The sequence below is a fragment of the Sturnira hondurensis genome, unplaced genomic scaffold (genome assembly GCF_014824575.4).
Source record: "Sturnira hondurensis isolate 20B ecotype Veracruz unplaced genomic scaffold, ASM1482457v3 Scaffold0022766, whole genome shotgun sequence".
Lineage (NCBI taxonomy): Eukaryota > Metazoa > Chordata > Mammalia > Chiroptera > Phyllostomidae > Sturnira > Sturnira hondurensis.
This window is the reverse complement of record NW_028095397.1, coordinates 2,417,490-2,440,788: the sequence shown is the minus strand read 5'-3', so window position 1 is coordinate 2,440,788 and position 23,299 is coordinate 2,417,490. Positions and strand designations below refer to the sequence as shown.

Genomic DNA, 23,299 nt, shown 5'->3' with positions numbered 1-23,299 from the left:
AGAGGGAGAGAAACATCAATGTACGGTTGCCTTTCGTGCATCCCCTGCTGGGAGTTGGCCTGCAGGGAACTGGCCTGCAACCCAGGCATGTGCCCTGACTGGGAATCGAACTGCGATCGTCTGGTTCGCAGGCCTGTGCTCAATCCACTGAGCTACACCAGCCAGGGCCCTTAGTGCAGCAGACTTCTGTTCAGTGGCCTGGACTGGAGACCACCCTGGTGTCTCTGGCGGCCCCAGCACCCCCAAATCTATGAAGGGCCCTTCTTTCTAGCTTTGCCTTTTTGCCCTGGCCCAGCACAATATCTCGTAGTCCTTTTCTCTCTCTCCTATACTCGCATTTTAAGTTGAATTCATGCAGGGCATCAAACAAACCTGAGTCGTATTACAGTTGTAGGGTGATTTTGAAGACGGAAACTGACACGAGGCAGAGGTTTGGGAGTTTCCCACCTCAGCCATCCAGCGCCAAGGGCCACCTGGGACATCCTAGACGTTGATACCTTCAGAAACAAAAACAACGACACAAAACTTAAAAATGAATTGGAAAATACCCTCCAATCTTCACGCCTTCTCTATCCCTAGGTCGAAGATGTCCTTGGCCTAGTGACTACGTGTTCCTGCAAAAAGACACCCACGCGCCGCTGCGTAGTAGCGGGCAGACGGTTCGGGACAGCGCCCCACGCCTGTGCCATCGCCCTTCGGGAGCGGCGCCCTCTCGGGTCCCACCGCAGCCACAGCCCCGCCCCACCCGCCGGCCTGGCCTGGACGGGCGGCGCCTCACGCAGGCGCACTGGAGCCGATAGGGTTGGTGCGGGCGGGGACACGGGGCGGGGCAGGCGGCCCGGGGTGTTTCCGTGGCCCGGAGCAGCCGTCGGAGCCCTCCCGCTGCATCCCTGCCTCGTCCTTGCGCCACACTCCGAGCTCCACTCCGCTGCTCTCCCGCGGGCTCAGTCCCTCAGTCCCTCTGTCCGGTGAGTGCGCCCTGGCCCTGGAAAAGCGCCCCGCTGGTGGCTCGGCCGAGCGGTCTCCGTCCCCTCTCGGTCCCCAGCCACGGGGAGGGCGGGTCCCAGCGCCTCCAGGGGGTCGTCTGGTCTGTCCCCGACCCAGCGCTGTCCCTTGTCTTGCAGGCCGCCTCCCTTTCCGGGACCTGAGCAGTCGCCATGGCACAGGTAAGGCCTCGCGCCCGTTCGCCGCGCCTGTTCACCAACTTTGTCACCGCGTCAGGGGACTTCTAGATTCGGCCCGAAAGTTGAGGAGTAAAGAGAACCCGCCCCCGGGAATGTGCGCCCGGCTCGCGGCGCCTCGCCCGGCCCCGACCCCTCCCGCCGCGCGCCCCCGACCTGCTCCGGCGGCGCCTCGTCTGCCGGTGACGTGGCGGGGCTTTCGCGCTCTGCCTTTCCTCCCGATCCCGGAGAAGGGGCCCTTCCCAAAATCCGAAGACTCGCTAAAATTAGAACCGGGGCAGGAACAGCTCGGTCATGTGAGCGAATGCCTTTTCCCCCCGGCCTCCTGGGTTTCCGCCACGTTCCCGGAGTTCTAATGCTGCGGGTGGGCGTTGGCTTTCTCCCTGCCCGGCTTCCAGCGCCGCTCCTCCCGGTTGCTCAACCCGGTTTTACTAAAAGGAACTGTTCCTTAGGTCGGCTCCGAGGTTTTTTTTTCTTTTTTCATGCAAAACGTTAAACAGAAGATCTACTTTCCTTAAGTAATGGGCTGGTGGAGTCGGGGAGCGGGGGAGCAGGGTCCCAGTTGAATTTGCCTCGGTTCTGTGTCCGAACTGGAGGGCCGAATCCCGGCTTTCCTCGCACGTTTATCAAAGATGTAGGAAAGAAAATCGTTCGATGCATTTGAGAGCCTGTAAACATTGACCATGTTGTACAGTCTTTTGTGAATAAAAAATACCACTGCTCAACAGCACCCCCCCCCCCAACTCCCCAATACAACAACAGCTTACTTTACGGGTCATAGCAATCTAAATGGCTTGTCAGAGTTCAGGTCATTTTTTAAACAAGTGTTTCATACGCACACAATGCCCTTTCTCAAAGCCCTTCTTTTCTCTCTAAATCAGATTGGCTTACCTAAATCGAATGTGGTTCCGTGGTCTTTTCCAAGAGAAAATGGGAGGATTAAGATGAGTTGGCAGCGGTACTGGATTTGTACAGGGCTCCTTTCTTACTTCCTCTTGTGCACTTAAGAAATATGACAGTAAGCCGATTCTCATGTTACTTCCAGTGGAAACTTGGGTTTGAGTTCTTCCCCGTGTAAAGGATACGTTCGGGTGGAGTTGACTTTCCTCAGAATTATTGTTCCCATCTTGATACACCGGTGTGGTGATGTAAATGGTGATTTAGCAAGCTTCAGAGAATAATTCTCTTTGTCCTTACTCATTTGGCCATTTCTCAGATCTCTCTTGTACATTTCCCCAGTGATGCCTGAAGGTTTTCAATCAGTTCCTTTTAATTATGTGGACACTTTGCCCCAGAGAGCGTCAGTGGGCGCAGTTCTCCAGTTGTGGCCCGGAACAACTTCGAAGAGTGAAAGTAAGGGAAGACCCTTCGATACACACGATGGGGGGGAGTGGGGGCTTGTGCTACACAATTCCGTGTGTGATTTCTATCACAATAGCACACCAGGACTGTTTTCCTTCTCTCTCTCTTTTTTAAGGCTTTATTTATTTATTTTTAGAAGGGAAGGGAAGGAGAGAGGGAGAGAAACGTCAGTGTGTGGTTGCTTCTTGAGCGCCCCCTACTGGGGACCTGGCCCACAATCTGGGCATGTGCCTTGACTGGGAATGGAACCTGTGACCCTTTGTTTTGCAGGTCGCCACTCAGTCTACTGAGCCACACCAGCCAGGGCACACACCAGGACTGTTTTTAATAAAAACCACGGCTTTTGGTTACCATGAAAGTTACAAGTACTGTTAAAGATGCAGTGTTGAATTTGCACTGGCTTTGTTATGAGTCATCCTTGGAAGCTATTCAAGTACAACATATTGTTAAAATATTTAATATTAAGACGGGTTATTTTATCCATACGCACATGGTGTGCAGAAAGCCCACGTTATGGAATTGCACTTTTCCTGTCTACAGTTTCCTCTGGACTNACCAGCCAGGGCACACACCAGGACTGTTTTTAATAAAAACCACGGCTTTTGGTTACCATGAAAGTTACAAGTACTGTTAAAGATGCAGTGTTGAATTTGCACTGGCTTTGTTATGAGTCATCCTTGGAAGCTATTCAAGTACAACATATTGTTAAAATATTTAATATTAAGACGGGTTATTTTATCCATACGCACATGGTGTGCAGAAAGCCCATGTTATGGAATTGCACTTTTCCTGTCTACAGTTTCCTCCGGACCCCAGTGTCCTTGGAGGGAAGCTTAGGTGTCAGGTTTCAACCGTAGGGCCTTAGGTTCTACAGTGTCACCTCTCGTTGACCCACGGATGTGGGGACTGGGGACCCTTGCTCTGTGGCCATCCGTAGACTCACGGCATCATGAGTCTTAGAGATGAACGTTTTGGCAGACTCAATCGTGTTATTAAAAATTAATGTCTCTTATTTATGGAGTGGCCAAAGTGTGGCCTTCTGCAGCGGTCACTCCCCATGTTCATGAACATCTTCCGTGCCCGTGTTTCTCTGTGCATGTAACTCGGGGCCCCTGGCTCGCTCCCGCAGGTTTCCCGTCTCAGGTTGGCGGGAGTCAGTTCGTTTTCGCAGATCGTCTCATGTGTTGTGTGTAAGTGCTTAACAGGGCGTTCTGCACTCCTGGTTCGGGGAAATCGAGATCTGGCCGTATTTCGTAGGTGAACGATCCATTTAACACATTTCCCTTCAGTTTAAGGCTTTTATAGCTTTATTTCTCCCTAACATAAAATATTATGTTGAGACTGTCTGAACTTAGTTTCATTTATAAGACTATTTATAAAGAGTTAATGTATTCAGGGCAGCAGGAATGTTACAAAGGCAAAACCAGGCTACATAATTTTTCACTAGAAACTTCATGAATATCAGAGTTACCTCCGGGGGTGTAGTTAAACTGTACAAGGTTGGATTGGAAGTATTTTGGTTGGTTTGAAATCCCTGGGCTGTGGGTATTCATGCAGGCCCAGTGTAAGCAGACAAGCAGGATGGACGTAGTGTGAGGTGAGGGTCACCCCGGGAGAGGGGAGTGAGTGTGGGTTTTGTCTCTTTACTCCACTCACCTTGAGTCCAATCTCCATGCGGTGACCAGGCCCCCACTCCCCCCAGAGTCTTAGATGGGATTATCGGTCACCCATGGCCTGTGCTGCTCCCGCAGTCTCCCTTGGGTCCCGATTCCTCTTGTCCCCGATTTGGAAGCTCAGAAAGCACTGGATCCAGCAAGGCGAGGCTGCCTTGCAAGCCCCGAGGGCTCACTGGCCTTCGGGAGCCTCCCTCCCTTCCCTTGCAGGGGAGCCTGGTGCGGGGGTGGGGGTGGGGGTGGGGGGGTGTCAGTGGTGGGCGTGGGCGCCCTTCTGGTGGTGCCCTGGGAGTGTAACACGGTTGGAGCGTAACAGTGCTCTTGCTCTACAGACCCATTTCTGAGTAAATTTTGTTCACACAACCTGTGCACTATTCTGAAGCTTCACAAACACAGCAGCTGGCTTTTTTTTTAAATGAGTGCTCCTAAGACCTGTGTTTAAGTGTTTTTTGGATCCAGCCTTTCTGTGTCCTTATGTTCTGTGTATAAAAAAGCTACTCTTCACTTGCCTTTTGGTTTATGTTTATCCACTTTATTTTGGCCTACCTGGTCTTTGAAGGTTAAGGACTTTTTCATTTAGAGCAAGAAAAGCACAGAGCCGGGAGCGTGGATAAATTTGAGGGTGGGCGGGCGTCAGAAGGGGACTTGCAAGTTTGGCCAGACACCGTCTGAGCCTGCACATGAGGTCCTTGGAAGGCTCCAGGTGCAGAGGAGGGTCAGCCCCTGCAGCAGCTGGAGGTCCCCAGGGGCACAGGGACTGAGTGATGGCAGCGCAGGAACCACAGGAAGGAGGGGAAGCCCTCTGTCTGAGTCAGGGCGAGTCACGCTTGCACAGTGCAGACCGTTTCGTGGGGGCGGGACGGGGTTTGGACAGGACATCCACCCCAGGGCTCTGCCCTCTGACTCATGCTTCTGAGTCACGTCTGTCCCCAAAACCACTGTGGGCCTTTGCCAGCTTGGGCGGTGACTCTGATCCTATGGAATGTAGCAAATGTGGCCCAATTGCTGGAAAGCCTCGGAAATGCAGCCGGCAGCCCGGTCTTCAGAGTTATCGGCTGAGGTTCCGGGGGCACTGCCCTTCCTTCCACCTTCCCCCGGGTTCCTTCACCTCAGGGGTCACGTGTCTTCTCATTCAGGGGAAATAAATCTGTTGTCACTCTGTTGCCCACCTTGCCCCTGCGTGTAACTTCTCCCTTTGTGACTTCTCCACAGCCTACAAACTGGATCAAGTGCTTTTCAAGTGTGTTTTTGAAAACATTTCCATAAACCATGCTTTGTAACACGGGAGCCCCCAGAGCTGCTCTGCCTCAGGTCGCTGCTCAATGTCCCTTAGTCCGGCTGTCACCACCCCCTGCCTGCCCCCCGCCCCGACCCAGGTGCCAACCCAGGACCCCTTCCCTGACCCCCTGTGGGTTGGGACAGGCCTTCCTTCCTCCCCTTCCGGAACAGCTCTCTCCTCCGCTTCCATCCTTCAGCTGCTTGGGTTTTCTTTTTGTTTTGGGGAGGCCGTGTGGCATCGAGGGCAGGACCCCTGACCCAGCTCAGCTCCTCACTGGTCTGGTCACTTGGTGATCCGCCAGACCTTCCCAGCCAGGGAGTGTCCCCCTGCACCACAGGGCTTCACTGGGACAGCCCACAGGAAGTGTGGGCACAGTGCTCCTCACCACCCCGCCTGGCAGGTGTTCACTGCCACTCTGAGGGCAGGTGCCCTTCTCCTCTGGCTCTGGTCTCTGGCCCAGCTTCTCCTATTTCTGCCTGGTGACAGGCTCCGCCCCCAGCTCCAGTGCCCGCCCACGCGGGACCTCACAAGCCTGTTGGGAATCATGGAGGGTCCGAGCTGCCTCCTGCCCAGGCCTGGTCCTAGCCGTTCCTTTCCACTGCAGCCGCTCCCGACCACAAGGGCTCCTTCCACCGCCTCCTGTGGGCAGTTTCCACACAGCCTTCCTGTTGCTGGCATGGCCCATTTTCCTGTCCCCACTTCAGCCCAGGGGACACGCCCTCGGAACGCCCCAGTCCCACATCTTGAAGAGGGCGGCCCTTGAGGACAGGACGGCTGGCACCTCCCAGCCTGGCTTTGCAGCCCCCACCCGACCCTCCCCGGTTGGTGGAATACTTGCCCCTCACTGGGCCGTCGTGTTCTCCCGTGTTTTTACCCTTCGGAGCTACCTCCCTGCACCGCTCCTCTCCCCACCCCACCTGCCCGTGTCACAGGCGGCTCCCCAGACATCTTGGGGGAGTTTTTCTGATTTCTCCGCACCCTTCCTACTTCAGCCCTTCCCCTCGTGCTCACACCCCCCTCCAACTCCCTGGAGAGACCTCTGGGCCGTCCTGCACGCGCTCCCTTTGCTCACGCTGCTGCCACGTTCTCGTGGCTTTACCCGTCCGACTTTCCTGATCCCGGCTTTTCCCTCATGGTTGGTTCAATGCTTGGTACGTGGGAGGCAATGGAAAAGCGTGGTTGAGTGAGTGAATGAGCAGACAGCGGGCTGACTCATCCGCCAGTCCCGAGTCCTCGCCCCTAAGAGGACTCGTGGTGGTGGCTTCTTCTCGTGGTGACACTGACGGTGCCTTCACGGAGGCGTGACGTGGCCCCACCGAACAGAGGGCAGCCGCACTTTGGCCTGAGAGGCAGAACCTTCCCAGCCCACGCCCGCTCTGATGGGCCACCTTCTCAAACCCCGGGGTTCACCTCCCACACCACTGCTCCCTTTAACTGCGTGGGCCCGTCTGCAGCCGCCCAGTTTCCCGGGGCTTTCCCCCATAGAGCCCTCGGGTGGGACTCTGTTGCTCTTCCTGCATCTGGACTTTGTAGACGGCCTGGCAGTGGTGTGGGCCTGGCGGTGGATGGGTTTCCCAGCTGATAGGACAAAGAGCTTTGACTTAGTCTCACAGCCTCCCTAAGGAGGGAAGGGGCAGAGCCCCCCACCCTGCCCCCAGTGGGCCGCAGTCCTCTGCATCTCAGGGACAGAGCCCGTGGGAGCCCCTCCCAAGTGTGCCCCCTGGGGCGGGCGGTCACCTGGGAAACAGCCCTTAGGTCTTGAGCTGTGCTCTTTTGTCCTCAGGAGGACAAAACAGAGGTTTTCCTGTGGGTTCCCTCAGGGCAACTCATCAGGGGAAGGCAGAGGGGTCTTTGGTCCTTGAACAGGAGGAGAGAGACTACTGTAAAAGGAACCTGAGTCCAGCATCTGAGAGAGGTGGGAGAGACTTGACTCAAGATTGTGGCAGCATGGGAGAGAGATCGGGTTCCAGCCCGAATACAGTGAAGACACAGTGGGCGGGGGTGGGACTTCCTAGGACGGGACATCAAGGGTGGGGGACGGTCCTGCTGGATGGGCCTAAGAGGGTCCCAGTGGAAGGCAGTCTGCAGACAGGCCCCACCGTGGTGGGGGAGCCGGGTGGCGGTGGGCGGGGTTCCTGCTGCCACTGGGCAGGACCAGACCTGTCTTGGGGGCGCTCAGAGGGGCTGCCTCAAGTTCAGTCAAGGAGAGAGTGTCGGGGGAGTGGTGCAGGCGGCCCACTCTGTGCAGGAGGGATTGGCCGCCCGCTGGGCTGGCCTGCAGCACTGGGTCCCCTGCAGTCCTTCCCTGTGGCTCGCTCTCCCGTTGTCTTTTCTCACTTCGGTGGCAGTGGGACATTGCAGCAGGTGCTTCCAGTGGAGGCTGAGTTAGAAGGAGACTTTCCCCTCGTAGGTGGCACTGTGTCTGTTCACAACAAAACATGTGTGACTGCAAACCTGACAGGTGGTCTCAGCCCTCCGACTCGGAGGGAAGCGGGACGGCAGTGTGGAGGGACTTTGAGAGCATTTATTGGGAAATGTAAACACTGGGAGCCTTTACCATAAGATGAGTGCGCGACTCGGTGGCAGGAAAGCGTCCTTTCCAGTGCTGACCATCCAGTGACGTGACGAGCACGCAGACGTGTGGGTGACACATTGTAAGTGCGGTAAGAAATGTATCAAGTCGGCGGGCAGCAGGAAGCCTTTGGAGGACCTCCCGGCAGACCTCGACAGGGCTCTGAGCCCAAAGACTGTGCTCTGCTGGCGTGTGCGTTTGCACACGCCTTCCCGACTTCATCAGGTCGTCTTAAAGTCCCTGTGACGTGAGCAGAAACAGGGCTGGAGGCTGTTGTGTGACAAGACTGTGCTGGGCGGGTAGTGCTGGGACGAGGCCCTGGGAGCCGCCGCCATGGAGGCCCGATGGGTCCTGCAGGGTCCCCGGGTTAGTGCTGCTGATCCTCACGGTGGGCGGCCCGCTTCAGATATGACTGCACAGAGCAGGTCGGCTGGTCAGTGGGGCCCAGGCTGGATGCAAGAGGGGGCGGTGGCTCGCTGTCTCCGTTACGGGCTTTGCCGTGTCAGCCTGGCTGTGAGTGACACCACTGTCTCCTGCTGCAGGCTATCAAAGGCACCGTGACGGACTTCCCCGGATTTGACGAGCGGGCCGACGCTGAGGCTCTCCGGAAGGCCATGAAGGGCCTGGGTAAAGTCCGCCTCCTTGGGGCTCTAGAAAAGTGGGGCATTGGTTTTGCCAAACACAACATCGTCGATTCGCAGGAGGACTCATTGGAGAATGTTTTGGGCTGTGCAGAGAGAGGGCAGGTGCACGGAGGTGACAGAGTGACAGGAGTGGCCGGTGGTGGCAGTCAGTGTCAGGGCTGGCAGCTGTCCACTCTCCCTGGGCGGCTCGTGGCAGAGGGCAGGAGTGGACGCTCCCGGGGGCTGGTGCTCCGCAGCCCTTCCCCGTCATCTGCGCCCAAGCCCGTCCCATTGCTCCGGGCCTGCATTCCCAAGCCCTCAGCTCTGCCCTGCCCCCGCTTTCTAGATCATTCTGAACCTCTCTGCCCACAGAACCCGCCCCCAGGCCCCTGCACCAGCGCCCATGGGTGGGACCCCCTTCCCTAGATGGGCCACCCCTCTGGTGAGCAGGACTCCCCCTCGTGGAACAGGCCGGCCGTGGCCTTATTGCCTGGCAGGGGTCTGAGACTCCCTAGCCCTCCCAGTCCTCCTCCCCCAACACTGGTCTCTGAGCCACTGCCCTTCATGGAATCCCTGTTTTCCTTCCTGCTCATAAGAGCCTGCCCTTCTTCCTCACGTCACTATCTGTCCTGTCCTTCTGTCCTTCAAGTCGGGTGCCACCTTTTCCATGAAGCTTTCCCCAGACACTTCCACCTTCTGTCACTCGGGGGAGTCCCTTTGGCCCCCACTGAACCCCAGACCGCCCCAGGCCGTGGCACATCCTGCCTTCGCTCCCGGTTGGCTGTGTGGTTCTGTATTGGTTTCCCTAAATTGTAACTTGAAAGCAGGGTCAGCATCGCCATCCTCTGCGGGTCCCCAACACTTCGGGGCCTGTGCAGAGCCGTGGTGTGAGCAGCTCTGTCGCACTCCAAGGAAAAGTTGGTGCACTCCGGTTGTTAAAAGTCGGGCGTGCCTTCCCCCCTGTGTCACTGTGCGTCAGGGACAGGGGTGGGGTGTATCGGCAGATACCACTGGATGTAAACTGTGCTGTGAGTTTTCTGGTTTAATCAGCTACGCCACACAGCCTGCCTTCTGGGGTGAGGAATGGATGGCGCAGGCTGCAGAGGCTGTGGAGAGCGGGGTGGCTGGGCGCCCAGAGGTGACGGGGACCCTCCCTTGCAGGCACCGATGAGGAGACCATCCTGACCCTGCTGACCTCTCGCAGCAACGCGCAGCGCCAGGAAATCACGGCCGCCTTCAAGACGCTGTTTGGCAGGGTAAGGCCAGCCTCCCCGGGGCACACTGCCGGCAGCGGGGAGTTCAGCAGGAGCCGGAGATGTGGTGTCTTGTGGCAAACATCACGTATTTAATGGCCCCGGCTTTCCTGCTCCATCTGTTGTTTTTCCAGTTGCTTAACGACCCACTGTGGGCACACAGCTGCTTTTCCCTGGGTGATGCTCGGAGGGGCAGCGCCTCCTCTGTGCCTCCCTCCAGGGCTGTTCCAGTGTCTGTTCCGGGCTGCCAGCCTCGGTCACACTTGTGTTTTGTTGTGACGCCGACACAACCTTAGTGGCTTTGGGAGTGAAACTTGAATCAATGAGTTTTTAATTCATGCATTTAAATGCTCTCACCTGATTTACAATTCGAAGTAAACATTAAATTTGTTACTAAATGAATGAGGGCCTGCATGAAAAACTTAGATGTCCTTTCATTATTCTGAGAATTTTCATTCGTTGTTTCATGGAGAAACAAATACAAAGCAAAAAAAAAAAAAAATCCGTGTGGCACTCACACAGGCGTGGGTGGGAAACCCACTCCTGTTTGAATATTGGAGGCCAGTTCCCCCGGCCCGGCCCGCGGCCTCCAGGAACAGCGAGCGCAATCTGCTAGAAGGAGGCGAAAGCCAACACTGTTGGGGTAGGAGAGGCCAGACTCTGTCCTTTGTGGAAATGTGTTTATGATTTTTGGGGGGGATTCTCATGCTTCTCTGGACAGTATTTTAAAAAAATAGATACTTTTTAGCACACTTTAAAAGTATTCATTCATTTTTTAACTCTTGAAGTAAGAAAAATATCCCTTGGTAATCGTGACCTTGAACATGCGCGTGACTTTGCTCTTTCTTGTGGGGTCGGTGGGTGTGGGGCCAAGTCCGGAGCTGCCGGGCTTCCCTTGTCCTCGGCAGTGGCCTCGCGCAGAATTCCCCAGAGTGGCGGCTCCTGTTCCTGCGTGGGGAGAACTTCTGGAAGGTTCTGCCTGGCTGACTCCTGGGTGTTTCCTGTGAGTTAGGACCTTCTGGATGACCTGAAGTCGGAGCTGACCGGGAAGTTCGAGAAGCTGATCGTGGCGCTGATGAAACCCTCCTGGCTTTACGACGCCTACGAGCTGAAGCACGCACTTAAGGTAAAGGAGGCCAGCGTGCCAGGTGGCGGCTCCCGAGTGTTGTGGTTCTGTTCAGTGTTGGTAATCACGTGACCCGCTTTTTATATCAGAAGCGCTGGAGTTATCCCTGTCAGGGTTCCTTGGAAAACAAAACAGGAGGCAACAAGGAGAAAAAGAGAGAAAAGCACACGTGTGTCATTTAATCCTGATCACGTAGTTAACTCAGTAATAGGGGCTCTTTACATTTTTAATAATTTTATAGCCTTTTATATTTTATTTTCATGCCTGTCTTTAAAATGTTACGGATTAGGTATTTTGTCTTTTAAAATAGAAACTCGGCTCATTGGGTAACAATCACATCATTAATCATCATAGCTAAAAAATAAAGCTGCAGAGAACTTTCAGGTAGGGAAGGGGCAAAGGCTTCCCTAGAAGCAGCCGGTAGAGTTGTTACAGTTTCACTGTAGCAGGTGAACTTCCTGTGTTTCCCTTGACCGGTGCCAGGAACATTGTAGCAGCACCAGCACCCTGTGGCATTTCTTTGGACTTAGGGGACAGGAGCCCGCTCAGGCATTCTCCGTTTTGAGTTTGAAGGCGAAAGGAAACGGATTGAGCAGCAAAGACACCCGGCGGCTCAGGGAGCCTTCTCGGGAGGAGGGAGGAAGGAGGGTTGCCGGGTTCGGAGCCGCTCTGTGCTCACGGTCCTCCCTTCCTGGGGTGGCAATGTGGGGACAAACCCAGTCTGAGGTCATCAGGAAAGGGCATCTTTGTGGAGTGCTTCTGAAATGGTAGCAGTGGCGGGGCTTCTGCCAGAGCAGACATCTCGGCCTTTCGAGTGCTTGATTTTGGCTCAAGAAACAGACAGACAAAGAGAATAACGCTTAACCATCCTGTCTTTTAAAACTGAGTCTGGCTGCATTGTTGCTCGTGTCTCCTAATGTATCGGTGTGGTCAGGAAAAGGGAAACTGACTGAAGTTATTTTTCAGAAACCCAGAAAGCAAGTCCCAGTTCAGTCCACAATCTGGCCTGTCTCTGCTCCCCAGAGGACCTAGTGCAGGGCGGGGCTCGGGCTCCGAGATGCGGGTTGGTTATGGGTCAGGGCTCCTGTGTGAGTCCATTCGAAGGTTATGTGTTTACTGCTTCAGCCGTTTTATTATGTCTGGTTCATTGAAATGTGTTACTTTTAAACTACTGAGATTACACGGATAAAATCACAATAAAAAAAAAAGAATAAAATCACAATTTGTACAAGCCGTTATGTCTGTACGTGCACACTTACCGAAACATTGTTTCTCATTAGACAGACAGAGATGGAGAGAGTTAATTTGCTCTTGGTTCTCTCCCCAGTGGGACTCACTGTACATGGAAGCGAATGTCACGTTGGGCAGTCTTTATGTAACTCTGCACTGGGCTAACTAACCTCTGTTCTAGGAAAACCACTTTCTTTATAACCTCGTTGACACGTTTTTCCCTGTGAAAACTGCATCTCCCCACAGGGCGCCGGGACGAACGAGAAAGTGCTGACGGAGATCATCGCCTCCAGGACCCCTGAAGAGCTGACGGCCATAAAGAAGGTTTATGAAGAAGGTACTGGTTTCCAGCTGAGTCTCCCTCCCATGCACTGGAGCGAGGACAGGCCGAGATTCCCAGGCCGGCAGGCGTGGGCGTGGGGCCAGGGGAGGGGTGGGGAGGGAAAGGGCCAGCCAGTGCCCAGCTCTGTCCTCCAGCCCTGTCTCTCTTCGAGACTGGCCCGGGGCCCAGCCGGGAGGCAGAGGCGAGGTGCATGTGGCTGCTACCTGTGGCCGCCTGGGAGCTGTGTTTGGTGTCACGGTGGGACACCCTTTCTGAGGCTGAGGACTGAGCCTCTGTGCTGCCAGTGAGGGGCGGGGTGTCCCGAGGGCACAGTGCCTGCTGGGGTCCCCTGCTCAGTCGCGTGGCTGTCATGAACCACACGGAGGACGCACACCACACAGTTCCCATCCTCAGGCGTTTGTGGTCTGTTTAGGGCTGGCACGGCCTGGCAAACGGCACCAGGGTAGTGACACTCAGACCAGAGTCCAACACCAGAAACGTTTAGTGCAAGAACCCATCCAGTCCCGGGCCCCCCACCATTGCAGTGTCGTGGAGACTGGCCTGCAGAAAGCTTATCCAGGGACCAGAACCTGGCTGTTTGGAAGAAATGGCCTGTCCCTGGGGGGGGGGAGGTAAACTGAGGCAGCGGGGCCAGGCTGTGTGTGGCAGAAGGTTGCGAGTGGCCGGGGAGAAGTTGGACTTGACTCAGCGGAGCGGCGGGCTCCGAGGCGGCGGGGGCACTGAACTGGGCAACAGACTGACTGAATCATGGCACTTTCTGGGACCTTTTCACACAGAGGTCTCTGGCTTTTAAACTCTGTCTGCTGTGCAGCGTGATAGGGGTGTCAGCGCCTTGGCGTGGGAAGTGCCCTCTTCAGTGGTAGCCGACCAGGAGCTGGCGGGAAGGGCTGGTGGCTCCCGCGGCCTCTTATTCTATAACTGGACATCGAGGTGGGAAGGGGCATGTTTTAAAATCTCACTGCTCTCTCTCAGAGTTAACTGTGTTTGCTGCAGAGGAAAGATGTCTTCTTATAAAGGGGGAAGGAGAGGCCATGCCCACAGAAAGGAAACTCAGACTCCTGGAGGGCAGCAGTTTTCCACCAGCATGCCGAAGCCCACTAGTCACGCAGGGGCACAACCTCTGTTCCCTTCGCCGTCCAATCAAAAATGGCCACAGCCAACACAACAATAGCTGTCTGGTGTGAATGAATCAAAACTGCATGCATTTTTTGTCATGCTGGCAAAATACATTTTTTCAGTGTGCTGCAGATTTTAGTAATTTCCACTACTAACGGAAGTAGCTGAAAGAGGTGGAGCATCGCGGCATTAGGGGACGTAAGACCTTTAAGACTAATGGAAGCCATTGGGAGAAAGCAGGGCCAAGTTCAGCGTTGGGATCGATGGGATCGTGGAGGCTTTCTAGGCATCTCTGTGTCTTCAGATTCATAAGCATGAGGTAGAGAGCATTTCTAAGTGGCTGAGTCATGGTTTAGGCTTGAACTGAGTGCTTTGGGGAAACTGGGCTTTTGTTTTCACACAGCACCCACTTAAGCATTTGCTTTCACAGTCGGTAGGGCACTCAGCGGAGAGCAGGCAGGCATGCCCGCCAATACTCCCTCCGATACTCCCCCTCCGATACTCCCCCTCCGTCTCTCTGCCCTTTGACTGATGGGGTTGGGGGGAGGGGGGCTTTCTTTTGGGGAAGGGAGCTGTGAGCAAGCACATTGTCACTCTCTTGCAGAGTATGGCTCCAACCTGGAGGATGACGTGGTGGGGGACACCTCGGGGTACTACCAGAGGATGCTGGTGGTACTGCTTCAGGTACGGGGGCGCTGTTTGGTTTTGATTAAAAATGGAAAAATCTGAAGCTGGAGTGGCCTGCATCTAGCTCAGTGAGCTCCCCTAAAATTACTTTAATCACTTCTGGTCCTTAATCGTCCTGTTTGGTGTCTGTGTTGGCTTGTGTTTCAGAAGATCTGGCCAGAACTCTTTTTTTTTTTTTTTAAAGATTCTATTTATTTATTTATTTATATTTATTTATTTTAATACATTTTATTGATTATACCATTACAGTTGTTCTATTCCCCCCTTCATTCCTCTCCACCCCCACACTCCCTCCCCCACCATTCTCCCCCCTTAGTTTATAACCACGTGTCTCAAGTTCTTTAGATTCTATATTTCCCCTACTATTCTTGCCCTCCCCCCTGTCTATTTTCTACCTACTGTCTATGCTATTTTCTGTACCTTCTCCCCCCTTCTCCTCCTCCCACTCCCCTGTTTCTAACCCTCCATGTGTTCTTCATTTCTATGGTTCCACTCCTGATCTAGCTGTCCTCTTGGTTTGCTTTTGTTTTAGGTGTGGTTGTTAATAACTGTGTGTTTGCTGTCCTTTCACTGTTCATATTTTTCATCTTCTTTTTCTTATATAAGTCCCTTTAGCATTTCATATAATAAGGGCTTGGTGATGATGAACTCCTTGAACTTGACCTTATCTGAGAAGCACTTTATCTGTCCTTCCATTCTAAATGAAAGTTTTGCTGGATAAAGCAATCTTGGCTGTAGGTCTTTGGATTTCATGACTTGGAATACTTCTTTCCAGCCCCTTCTTGCCTGTAAGGTCTCTTTTGAGAAATCCGCTGACAGTCTGATGGGTACTCCTTTGTAGGTGACTGTCCCCTTATCTCTTGATGCTTCTAGGATTCTCTCCTTCATTTTGGTCTTGGCTAATGTAATTATGATGTGCCTTGGTGTGTTCCTTCTTGGGTCCAACTTCTTTGGGACTCTCTGAGCTTCCTGGATTTCCTGGAAGTCTATTTCCTTTGCCAGACTGGGGAAGTTCTCCTTTATTATTTGTTCAAATAAGTTTTCCACTCATGGCTGTTTCTTTCCCCCTCTGGTACCCCTATAATCTGGATGTTGGAACGTTTAAAGATGTCCTGGAGGTTCCTAAGCCTCTCCTCATTTTTTTGAATTCTCATTTCTTCCTTCCTTTCTGGTGGGATGTTTTGTTCTTCCTTCTGGTCCATTCCATTGATTTGAGTCCCAGTTTCCTTTCCATTGCTATTGGTTTCCCGTGCATCTCCCTTCATTTCAATTAGTTTAGCCTTCATATGTTCCTCTAATTTGTGACTATGTTCCTCTAATTTGTGACTATAATCTACCAGTTCTGTTAACATCCTGATAAACAGTGTCTTGAATTGTGCTTCTTAGAGGCTGGCAATTTCTCGGTCGCTTAGAGTTATTGGCTCTGGGACTTTGAGTTTTTCTTGCGCCATCTTTTGGGCTGTTCGTGCCTGTTCCGTAGCAGGATCGGAGCCCTAAGGTGTTCACTAGCGCAGGGCAACTCAGTTGCTGGGTTGTGACATTGTATGTGGGGGCGGGGTCAAAGAGGGACTATGGCGTCCTGTCTGCCACCTGCTGCCTCCGCCCTCACCGGTGCCGCAGCTGCTGCCGTCACCGGGCCCACGCCTTTCGTCCCACTGCACGCGAGTGTGCCACCACCGTCAGCCCTCGCCCCCTGGGGCCTGCGTGTTCCGTCTCACTGTGCGCGAATGTGCGACTGCGGTCAGTCTGCCCCGCACCCCAACTGGTTCTGGGCTGCCTGCGCACCTGGGTCGGGAGACCTGTCCTGCCCGACCCTGCTCGCTGCTGGCTCCGCCCCTCTTACCGTCCCCGTTGAACGGTTAGATGTAGTCGGACTTCCTATAATTCATTTTTCTGTCCTTTGGTTGTGTCTTTGTTTCTCCAAACCTTTGTTGTATTCAAACTTGGTTGTGGGAGAAGGCACAGTGTTTCCACCTATGCCTCCATCTTGGCGGAAGTTCTGGCCAGAACTCTTAATAGCTGGCTCATAGCGTTTTGGGTTGTAGCTTCCTCTTTATGTACAGACTTTAAGGTGAAGCGGGGCGGGGCGGTTTTGGACGGTGCTGTGTGATAATGTGAAATATTGTAAAGACTGATCCTAATTAAAGCACATTTTTCCTAAGGAGAAAAGCTTTATGCGTGCAGCGGTCGGGTGGCAGTCTCGTCGCGTTTGCGCGGTGATGCTCCTGTAGTTTAGTGACGGGAGCTGCTCTGTCTTCTAGGCTAACAGGGACCCTGACACCGTAATCGATGAGGCGCAGGTGGAGCAAGACGCTCAGGTGAGTGAGACGGAACGGGTGGTGGCTGTGCTGTGGCCGACAAACGAGAAGCAAATCCGTGCTCACGAAGCACCTTCTGGCTGTTGTGATGGCACCTCAGACGGCCTGCAGAGCAGAGGGCCCCCGGGGGAGCACTGTGTTTTGCCATGAATAATGTGCACCCGTGTTTTTGTGCGCGTCACACACGGGATGGTCATGCCTGTTATTGCAGCCGTGGCATGCGATCTTTATGCCCAAGTACAATGCACATCTGTAGTTTATCCTCAAATCTTTGGGTGAAAAAGTGCGCATTACACGCAACAAAATGTGGTACATCTCTCTCATTTTGATGTGGCTAACAAAATGGTTTATCCCAAAGCCAAAATGAATTAAAATAGATCACACATAAATAGCGAGTTCGCCTCGGTCTCCTGCTTTTCCGGGGTGATGGAGTACTCGCCAGACAAACCACCAACCAACAACCCCCAGGTGTGGCTGATCCCGGGGAGGCGGCGGGTCTGGGAGTGGCAGGGGTAGAGATGAAAGTATCTTAGGGGTGGGTGGTGCTTTATTCTACAGCAGATGGCAAATAATTAGGACCCAGAAGCTCCTCCGCCTCCTTCATGGTGCTCTAATCGGGCTTGTAGTTCCGTCGGCTGATTTCTAGTGACTCCTGGTGAAATTGCACTGCAGTGTGCTCGGTCCCCACTGTCGCCGTGGTCTCACCAACGGGGGTGTGAGACTTCCGAATGGAGAGCAGTGCGGACAGCAAAGGGCCCTCTCGTGAGCTCTGGATGAGTTTCCCTGCTGAAACCCGGCCGGGAGCGCCTGCGAGTCTCTGCCTGGGGGTTGAACGGGCCATGGATGACCCACTGTGCTTTGTAACACCTGTGTGTGCCGCACAGACCTGCCTCCTCCCCTGCTGCGTCCCGTGGGTGCTATCTTGGATACAACCCTGTCTGGGTGCTAACAAGTTACCCACATCTCAGGACATGGACTCCGACTTAATGACGATGTTTGTGTGTAACTCTGTTTTCAGTAATTACATGGATACTGGGAAGCACACATTTTCCCCATGTGAAAAAGAAAACTCGAATGCAAACTATTCAACAAGTACGTGTGAAGTGCCTGCTAGGTGCCGGGCGTGGTCCTCTACCCACGGCCCTTGCACAGGCACCGCAATCCTTTAGGAACGTGGGCTGGTCTGTGCGCTGGTCACCTTCCAGGCGCAGGGAGGGGACAGGAAGTCCCTTTCCGTCAGGCGGAAACTTGACTTTCTTCCAGTCAAGTGGCAGGAACAGCTACGGCATAGGCCCAGCCAACAGGGCCACAGCTTGGCTTCTAGTCAGTCCTTCCCTGTCCCTGGTGGATGCCCACTGCTTCCTGCAGCCCTGCCCTTGCTCCCGAGAGACCAGAAGTCACCGCAGATGCTCTGGGGACACTCGCCTTCTGCTAGTGCTGTGTGTTAAGCTTTGACCCGCCGGCCTCCTGTGCGGGCTCCGAAGGAGCCCCAGACACAGCTCCTGGGTCTCAGAGAAGGAGTCATTAGAGCTGGAAGGTGTCAGGTGGTGGGTCAGGCGGATTAACGAGTAGAAGCCACGTGAGACATAGAGCCTGGGGACCAGGGCAGGGAGCGGGGTGCTAACCGAGGTTGGAATCTCCCCAGGCGCTGTTCCAGGCTGGAGAACTTAAGTGGGGGACGGACGAAGAGAAGTTTATCACCATCTTCGGAACGCGGAGCGTGTCTCATCTGCGGAGGGGTGAGTGCAGAGCGGAGCAGGCACTGACAGGGTGGGCTGGACTTGTGTTTCTTCTCTTCGGTGGCCTTGAGAAACCCCACCATTCCCCTCACTGCTGTTGTAGCTTTTTCAAAACTGGACATCCTTGTCTACCTAGTGCTGTCTTGGGGGAGGCAGAGGCCCCAGACTGTCACTCCCAGTAAAAAGCCATGGGGCTGTGGTTCCCTAGAGGCGTTTCCATCTAGATGGTGATGACAAAAACCTTGTCTCTGGATAGTCATCAGTGTGTGTCATATCTGGCAGAAATGAGCACAGTGGCAGGTGACAGGAAACCCTACTGATAGTGGCTTTAAAACCTGGGCACTCTGCTGGCTGGTGTGGCCCAGTGGATTGAGTACTGACCTGTGAACTGAAAGGTTGCTGGTTCGATCCCCAGTCAGGGCACATGCGTGGGTTGCGGGCCAGGTCCCCAGTGGGGGACGTGCAAGGGGCAGCTGATACACATCGATGTTTCTCTCCCTCCCTCCCCCCCCTTTCCCTGACAATAGGTAAATACAATCTTAAAAAAAACAATAACTGGGCTGCCTGTAGTAGGATTCCTTGCCTAATTTGGCAGGATGTGGGCTCTTTCTCTTCTGCTGCTCCACTGTCCTTAGTGTTTCGGTGCCTCATTTTCACAAGGTGGCTGCTGTAGCTCCAAACATAGCAACCATTTTCCCAGCAAGAAGAAAGAGGTAAACAAATCATATCTATGACTTTTAGTAAAGAGAGAGAGAAAGATTTCTCAGAATCCTTTCCAGGAGAGTTATCTTTAGGTCCCCTTGGTTATAACTAGTAAGGTGCGGCTGAGAAATCAGTGAATAAAACATTTGTAATCAATTGTTCAGGGCCTGGCATAGTGGGGCTCTGAACAGAATCAGAGATTTGGATTTGGTGGAACCACACCTGGGTGGAGTAAGTGTCTCCTCTGGGACTGGGGACGACTCTGCAATGAACTACCGTTCTGTTCTGCAGTGTTTGACAAGTACATGACCATATCAGGATTTCAGATCGAGGAGACCATCGACCGAGAGACTTCGGGTCATTTGGAGCAACTTCTCCTTGCCGTCGGTAGGTAACTGCCACGGATATGATATTCATGGTGGCAAGAGCTGAATAAATGTGAGCAGGGACGGGCCTTTCTCTCAGAAGCTTGTCGCTGTTGCTCTGAGTCCTATGAGGGTCGGTCCCTCTCGGTACCGTTCTCGGTACTGTTCCTGCTGCATTGTGGCAGCCAGAGAAACAGGCGTCCCCTTGGGTGTGTTGAGAGAGATGACACTGGGTGTTTCCGATTGAATACTTTGGGAGTTGACTTTAGCTGAATGTTTCAAACAATCTGGAAAACTTGGAGGCCCGAGGGTGAGCAGTTGATTGTAGGGTCACCTGCCCTCCCAGTCCAGGGGCAGTCTCGCTGGCGAGTGCCCTGCGGCACTGGTTCCCACATGGTTGGAGTGAAGGCATGTCCGCTGCTTGCTCCGAGGTCGTGGTGCCAAGCGCCCTCTGCGCCCTCAGTGCCAGGGAACAGGCCACAGGCGGCCGGGAGCAGCACGGAGGGCAGCCTCTCACTGAGTCTGCAGCTCGCGGATGTGGCTCAGTGGTCAGAACACACTGTTGGTCGCCCCTGGCTGTTTTTCTAAGCACTGGAAAGGGGGATTTACCCCCGTCCCCCTTGGAGGACTGTTACTTTTGCACGGTGAGGAATTTCCACATGGGAGTTTCTGGAGCTCCGCAGACGGAGGACTGAGCAGCCCTCACAACAGACAGGTGCGGTTGCGCAGGGACTTCGTGCCTGTCACCAGCTTCCCCTGGGGTTCCCGCTGCTGGGGCGGGCCACATGGCTGCTCTGCGTGCGTCCGGGCTGTCACAGGACACGGACAGGACACTAGGTCTCAGTCACAGGCGGACAGTCCAGGGTCTGTGGAAGGCTCCGCAGAGCAGGAGACTGGGGGTACTTGTGGGCTGTATTGGGATGAGACTTGTAAATTTCTCGGGGATGCAGGAGGTGGTGACAGAGCAACCGGGTGCTGCCACAGCCGCTAGAGCGAGCAGGTGCTGGGGGACTGTGTGTCTGGGCCCCACACCCCCGCACCCTACTGCCCGTTGCGTGCGCCTGAGGACGCGGAGGGCGGCCCAGTCCGGCCAGCATCCCGCAGACCTGCATGCGGAAGCTCGGCCGCTTGCCCCACGCTCTCCCGGCACCAGTTCTGCACACTCGCAGGCGGGGGCGCGGAGACGGAGCACCTTCTGTCTTCAGTGGCCCGAGCCGTTCCCACCGACTGGGCCCTGACGCGCCGTCCCCTCTCCCCGCAGTGAAGTGCATCCGCAGCGTGCCGGCCTACCTCGCGGAGACCCTCTACTACGCCATGAAGGCAAGTGCGCGCCGCGGGCTTCTCTCTCTCCTCTCTCTGGTTGTCGTCTTCCTGCGCCTGTGATTGAGTGTTAGGTGATGGCCTTGGGGACTGTTTTTCCTCCTTAAAACAGGTAGTTCCATTCGACTAAGCGACTTTACTTTCTTCACGGGTTCACCCCAATCCGGCGCGTGGTGCTCTGCAGCCTTTAAGCAACATGCCGTCTCTGGTCCTTCTCCAAGGGCGCGGGGACTGATGACCACACCCTCATCCGCGTGATCGTGTCCAGGAGCGAGATCGACCTGTTCAACATCAGGAAGGAGTTCCGGAGGAACTTCGCCACCTCCCTCTACTCCATGATTAAGGTGAGCAGGCCTTTCCCGACCTTCTGTCTGGAAGGGGCGCAGGCAGGTCTGAGGCCCCGTTTGAAGCTGCGGGGGGGCGGGGCAGCAGCCGGATGCGCCCTGGTGACAGCCGCCGCAGCACACCCGCCCCTTCCCCCAGGACGGCCTTTCCCTGCCCGGCTGGTGCCCACTGCCTGTCCCGTAGGCCTTGCTTTCCCTCCTGGTCCGTTACCGTCTTCGGCGCACAGTTCGGGGAAGAGCCAACCAGGTTGGCGCGGAAGCAGGTGAAGGGCTGCGGAAGACGCAGCTTTGCCCCGTGACAACAGGGGCGCTGTGGCCGACTGTTACATGTGCTTACGGCCTTTAGACTTTCTCCTCCGCTCTTTCCTTTCTGCCTTCCCTCACCCTGGCCCTGCACCCCCCCTCCTTCCTGATAAAGAGGAATGTGGGCTCCGTGGCACCGCAGCTGCGTGTGGTGTGGCCGGCCCAAGGGCCCGCGAGCGCACCCCGCACGCTCTAGCGCGAGCATCAGTCTGGCGTGCGCACCTGTGTGCAGCCGCCCTGCAGTTTTGGTGGCAAAGCCATACAGCCAGGCGGTGCCCGCCCCTGCCCCCCCCCCCGCCCCCCTTGGCCAGACCTGTGCTGGGTGACACGCTGGCGTTTGTCCAGAAAGCTGGGTGTGAGTGGAAGCTTCCCTATTCCCTGTGATGCTGGGAGTGGGGGCGGTGTGTGTGTGGGGGGGCAGTATACTACTGAGTGGGCAGAACTGCGCCTTCAAAGGGCAGACCCGGGCAGTGAGACGTAAGTCAGGTCGGCAGGAAACTGCCGCCTGATGTCTCTGGAGCGACAGTGGCAGAGGTTGCCCACTGGGGAGAGAAGCCACATGCACAGGCCTTCTTGCCAGCCGTTCCTTGGTTTCCGCTCCCCGGGGCGCCTGGGGGCCGTGGAGATAGCNCCCGCCCCCCTTGGCCAGACCTGTGCTGGGTGACACGCTGGCGTTTGTCCAGAAAGCTGGGTGTGAGTGGAAGCTTCCCTATTCCCTGTGATGCTGGGAGTGGGGGCGGTGTGTGTGTGGGGGGGCAGTATACTACTGAGTGGGCAGAACTGCGCCTTCGAAGGGCAGACCCGGGCAGTGAGACGGAAGTCAGGTCGGCAGGAAACTGCCGCCTGATGTCTCTGGAGCGACAGTGGCAGAGGTTGCCCACTGGGGAGAGAAGCCACGTGCACAGGCCTTCTTGCCAGCCGTTCCTTGGTTTCCGCTCCCCGGGGCGCCTGGGGGCCGTGGAGATAACAGAGCTTTTGGGTTTCAGGGGGACACGTCCGGCGACTATAAGAAGGCCCTGCTGCTGCTCTGTGGGGGAGAAGACGACTGAGGGGCCCCGCACCTGCCGCTGCTGCCCCGCCACCCTGCTCTGCACCGCTCGCCGCCCTCCCGCACGCCACGGCCTGGCTGCGCCTCCTCCGTGCCGGCACCCCGACCCAGCCCCGGGCGCAGGATTCCCGGCGGGCTGCTCCCCGCCCTCCGTCCTACATTCCCCTCGCTGACCATGGCAGTCCCCATGCGCACTTAGGTCACTGAGGCTGCAGTCTGCGACACTTACGTTGCCTTTAAGAGGTCAGGCTGCTTTTAGGTTTTTCAGCAACTCCATTAATACTAACTTGATAACCGTATCACCTTAACTGGAAGCTTAGCCTTGACCTCGTGAACCCCAGGACGGGTCAGCATCGAGGTCACCACTGAAGTAACCTGGAGGATCATGGTAGCTGTATTTGAAGATTAGCCGTAAATAAATGTGGCCTCCCTGCATTACGTGTGGGCGTGTGTTTAGAAGGTTGAATTTATCTCATTCACGGCGGCATCTGTCTTCAGGCTACTCGGCGGGCGGCGCTGTCTGGGGAGCCCAAAGTGCAGCACTGCGGGCGGGGAGCGCCCCCTGCGGTGTGGGGCGCAGGGCGGGCGGGGGGGTCTGGGTTAGCTGTGGCGCGTTCATGTGGGGCTCCATTCCGTGGTGAGCATGATGCTTAGGAGAAAAGCTAATTTAATTGTATTTATTTTAAAATTTTAAATTTATTCTTAGAGACGGGAA

General features: G+C 55.2%; 1 protein-coding gene across 1 annotated transcript; it reads left to right on the top strand.

The window, feature by feature from the left end:
* The first annotated feature begins 825 nt into the window (after nt 1–825).
* On the top strand, nt 826–23,025 carry ANXA5 (annexin A5). The gene is made up of 13 exons (XM_037036302.1): nt 826–968; nt 1,125–1,166; nt 8,610–8,694; nt 9,852–9,946; nt 10,956–11,069; nt 12,546–12,636; nt 14,363–14,442; nt 16,707–16,763; nt 18,409–18,502; nt 19,496–19,591; nt 20,831–20,889; nt 21,111–21,233; nt 22,523–23,025. Exons 2-13 carry the CDS (start codon nt 1,158–1,160, stop codon nt 22,583–22,585), a joined length of 966 nt encoding a protein of 321 aa, XP_036892197.1. The 5' UTR covers nt 826–968; nt 1,125–1,157; the 3' UTR covers nt 22,586–23,025.
* Nucleotides 23,026–23,299: the final 274 nt, after the last annotated feature.

What these genes read in the sequence shown, in the direction of transcription:
- ANXA5 (XM_037036302.1), top strand. An exon ending in TGCTGGTGGTACTGCTTCAG is followed by an intron (nt 14,443 to 16,706) that starts GTACGGGGGCGC and finishes TCTGTCTTCTAG; the next exon opens with GCTAACAGGGACCCTGACAC. An exon ending in CCCTCTACTCCATGATTAAG is followed by an intron (nt 21,234 to 22,522) that starts GTGAGCAGGCCT and finishes TTTGGGTTTCAG; the next exon opens with GGGGACACGTCCGGCGACTA.